The sequence below is a fragment of the Zeus faber genome, assembly GCF_960531495.2.
Source record: "Zeus faber genome assembly, chromosome: 11".
In the NCBI taxonomy this organism is placed as follows: Eukaryota; Metazoa; Chordata; class Actinopteri; order Zeiformes; family Zeidae; genus Zeus; species Zeus faber.
The window spans coordinates 14081478-14084818 of NC_137205.1; the positions used below are offsets into that span (position 1 = coordinate 14081478).

General features: G+C 45.5%; 1 protein-coding gene across 1 annotated transcript in view; it reads left to right on the top strand.

Annotated features, from left to right (window-relative positions):
• Nucleotides 1-2990, top strand: part of LOC307237290 (perforin-1-like) — a gene marked incomplete at its 5' end in the record, with an annotated part of 3703 nt that extends 713 nt beyond the window's left edge. Inside the window, 6 exons of the mRNA XM_080010003.1 lie at nucleotides 423-532; nucleotides 637-640; nucleotides 824-1405; nucleotides 1542-1680; nucleotides 1805-2019; nucleotides 2107-2990. Of these exons, the coding sequence (XP_079866129.1) occupies nucleotides 423-532; nucleotides 637-640; nucleotides 824-1405; nucleotides 1542-1680; nucleotides 1805-2019; nucleotides 2107-2956 (1900 nt within the window). The 3' untranslated portion in view covers nucleotides 2957-2990. The remainder of the gene's footprint in view (nucleotides 1-422; nucleotides 533-636; nucleotides 641-823; nucleotides 1406-1541; nucleotides 1681-1804; nucleotides 2020-2106) is intronic.
• Nucleotides 2991-3341: the final 351 nt, after the last annotated feature.

The following is a 3341-nucleotide window of genomic DNA, read 5'->3' on the forward strand; positions in this document are numbered from 1 at the left end:
TTGTAGTCTGAAGAGCCCAACATTGCTGTAAACAACTGATTGAATATTTAACACCTGGCAGACAAGACAGAACCATATTATCCTGTTATTACTATCAAGTCACAACAGCTCAAAAGCAGACACAAAGGTAAACAGATAACACAACGTGGTTAGTTAATAACAATAACTGTAAACAAACAGATACACCAGATTCATATATTACAAAATAATCTACATGATGTTCAAAAATAAATGTATAATGCTCTCCTAAAACAAGTTTTCTCACCCTCCCCAATTGGACACCACACACCCCTTCAGGGAAATGACACGCATATTGTACGCTATGGGTTTACACAGGAAGATGGTACTGTTTATTATCGCTTATCACACCACCACCACTTATAGACAAACTGTGAAACCATTTTTCCCCTGTTCCTCTTAAGACCACCGTCACCGCAGTCCCACGCTGCCCAGTTTTCTAAGTCGTATAAGGCTGAGAACAGTCATCTTCACGCCCAGTTTGACACATGCATCTTGAACAGGTTGGATGAAGGTGAGTGAGTGCCTTCAGTGTCTTGATCTGATTCTAAGACATTTGGAAGGTTTTAACGCAGCATTCCATTGAACAGGATTTTGCGCCATTTTTGTTTTCCTCAGGTCAGTGAGCATGCAGCAGAGGCTGTGTGATTCTGTTTTGAATGCATATTTGTACTTTTTTTTGTCATGCCAGACTGTTGCTATGAAAACCACCTACAATGTGATTTGCTCGAGTATCCCGGTTTGACCAGACTTCACCTCTGTTTAATACGTTACATTTCTCTTATATATTATATTTATCTTTCAGGGTTACGCAGTTGCTCACACCCATAAACCAGCCTACACCCTGCGACAGCATGTCTCTGTCAAACCTTTGCTTCTGCACTTGTCTCATGCTGTCACTGTTCCGGTTCGGTCATCAGTCTTGCATGGTGGGGACGGCTAACCAGTGCAAAAATGCCGAACTTGCTCCAGGTACAAACTTGGCAGGGGAAGGCTTTGACATCACCCAAATGGCTCGCAAAGGAGCCTTTGTCATTGAAATGAACCAGTGGCAACGCAAGGATAAAACATGCACTCTGTGTGTCAACCCGTATTTGGAGGGAAGAAAGCAGATGCTTCCCCTGTCGGCCGTGGACTGGAGACCAAATCAGTCGTGCATGCGGAAGGTGTCCAGTAGCATCTATAGATCCAGTGCATCCTTGCTCAGTTCCAGCAGCTCCTCACTGGAAGACAGCTGGAAGACTGATCTGGATATCAACGTGGGAACTAAAGGGGCGTCGTTGATTCTGGCCGGGACGCAGTCGAAACTCGCTGAGTACTCCAAGGAGAAAACCAAAAGCGACAAGTTCAGTTTTACGAGTCACGGCATGACTTGTGAATACTACAGGTGAGAAAATAGCTGCCTCCCTACCAAAGAGAACACAACATTCAGACTCCTTTTCCTAACCACTGAAATGGATTAAATAAAATGAACAATGTATGTTTTCGTCCCCCTTGTCTGTCATTCATTCTGGCGGGGACAGCTACCGAGTGTCCAACAGTCCCAAGTTGCATCGAGAATTCCGTGCAGCGTTGAACAACCTCCCAAAAACCTATAGCGCCAAAAACAAACAGTGGTATTACAGGCTGATTGACAACTTTGGCACCCATTTCATCGCTAAGGTACCATTGGAATAAAATGCCCCACATGTAATTTGGAAACCATTAAAGAACTGTCTCGAGAAATCCCATTCTCCCCCTCAGCAATGAGCCTGGTATATCCTGCTATAATTCTGATATTTTACAGGTCAAACTTGGCGGAAGTGTTCAATCCGTGACCAGCATTAGGCAGTGCCAGGCCAGGCTAGAGGGAATCAGCATGGATGATGTGCGGATTTGCCTTAATGTGGAGGCATCGGCCACCATAGGTCAGAGAAGTGGGAAGTCTGAAGTACATCACTGTCAGCAGGATGTGCAAAAGTCAGAGAGCAAATCCAGCTTCTCGAGCCACTTCAATGACAGGTGACGAACATTTTCAGTTCCCCATGCTCCATGCTTTGCTCTACTATTCATTAATTATGCCAGTCTTGGTGATTTTCTCCTCTACAGGTTCACAGAAATCAAGGGTGGACAAACAACAGAGCCAGAGCTTCTCTTCTCTGCTGACAAAAATCCCTCTGCCTACAGCGAATGGCTGAAATCTCTGCCTCAGTACCCAGACATAGTCTCATATTCCCTGAAGTCTCTTCATGAATTATTGCCTGCCAAAAACCCAACTCGGATGAACCTGCGTTCGGCCATTAGCCACTACATCCTTGAGAAAGCCCTGTGGAAGAACTGCTCGGAGCCGTGCCAGGCGGGCATGAGGAGGAACCAGAAAGAACCCTGCGAATGCAGCTGCCACAATGACCCGGCCGTGAGCCAAGACTGCTGCCCGGTGCGTAAGGGCATGGCTCGGGTGGTGGTCACGGTACAAAGGGCCAGTAATCTGTGGGGGGATACAACTTCCGGCACTGACGGCTTTGTGAAGGTGTCGTTCGAGGGGCAGCCGGTCAGACAATCCCCCGTCATTAACAACAACAACAACCCCCACTGGAACATGGTCGTCAACATGGGGACCTTGGATTTGTCATTGGGGAGTAACGTGAGATTTGAGGTGTGGGATCAGGACAACAACTGGGACGACGACCTTCTGGGAGAATGTGAGAAAGCACTGACCGCCGGCGTGAAGGAGGACCTCTGTAATCTGCAGCACGGTCAGCTGTACTACAAATGGGAGGTGACCTGCGCCCCCAGTTTGGGTGGAGACACTTGTATGAACTACAGGCCCTCTCCCATCAGCCAGGATCTGCAGAAGGTGTACGTGTCACGTCACACCCTCCCTGTTCCTGAGGCCATTTTGAAGGAGAAGGGAGTGTTCCTGGGTGTGCCCCAAGGTCCACAACAATCAGAGCCTTAATAGCCATGTTCACAGTGCGTTGGGGCATGACAGCACATGATACTTGCAGGTTAATCCACTGCTATGCCGAAGCCAAGATTCTTTTCTTCCATTTGTGGTCTTTATTGAAATATTTCATGTTACACATAATACATTTTCCATGTCCATGCACTGTGCAATTTAAATAAAGCTTACCTAGCATTATTTTGATATGACATTTGTGTTTTATGTCGATATAAATATTTTGAAATAGAGGGGCAAAGCTTACTTCAAACATACAACATGCATGTGTAGCTATTAAGAAGGCCTCAATAAAAAAAAAAAAAAAAATATATATATATATATATATATATATATATACAGTATATATATATTTCTTCTGCATAACTGCGTATTCGGTGCATAA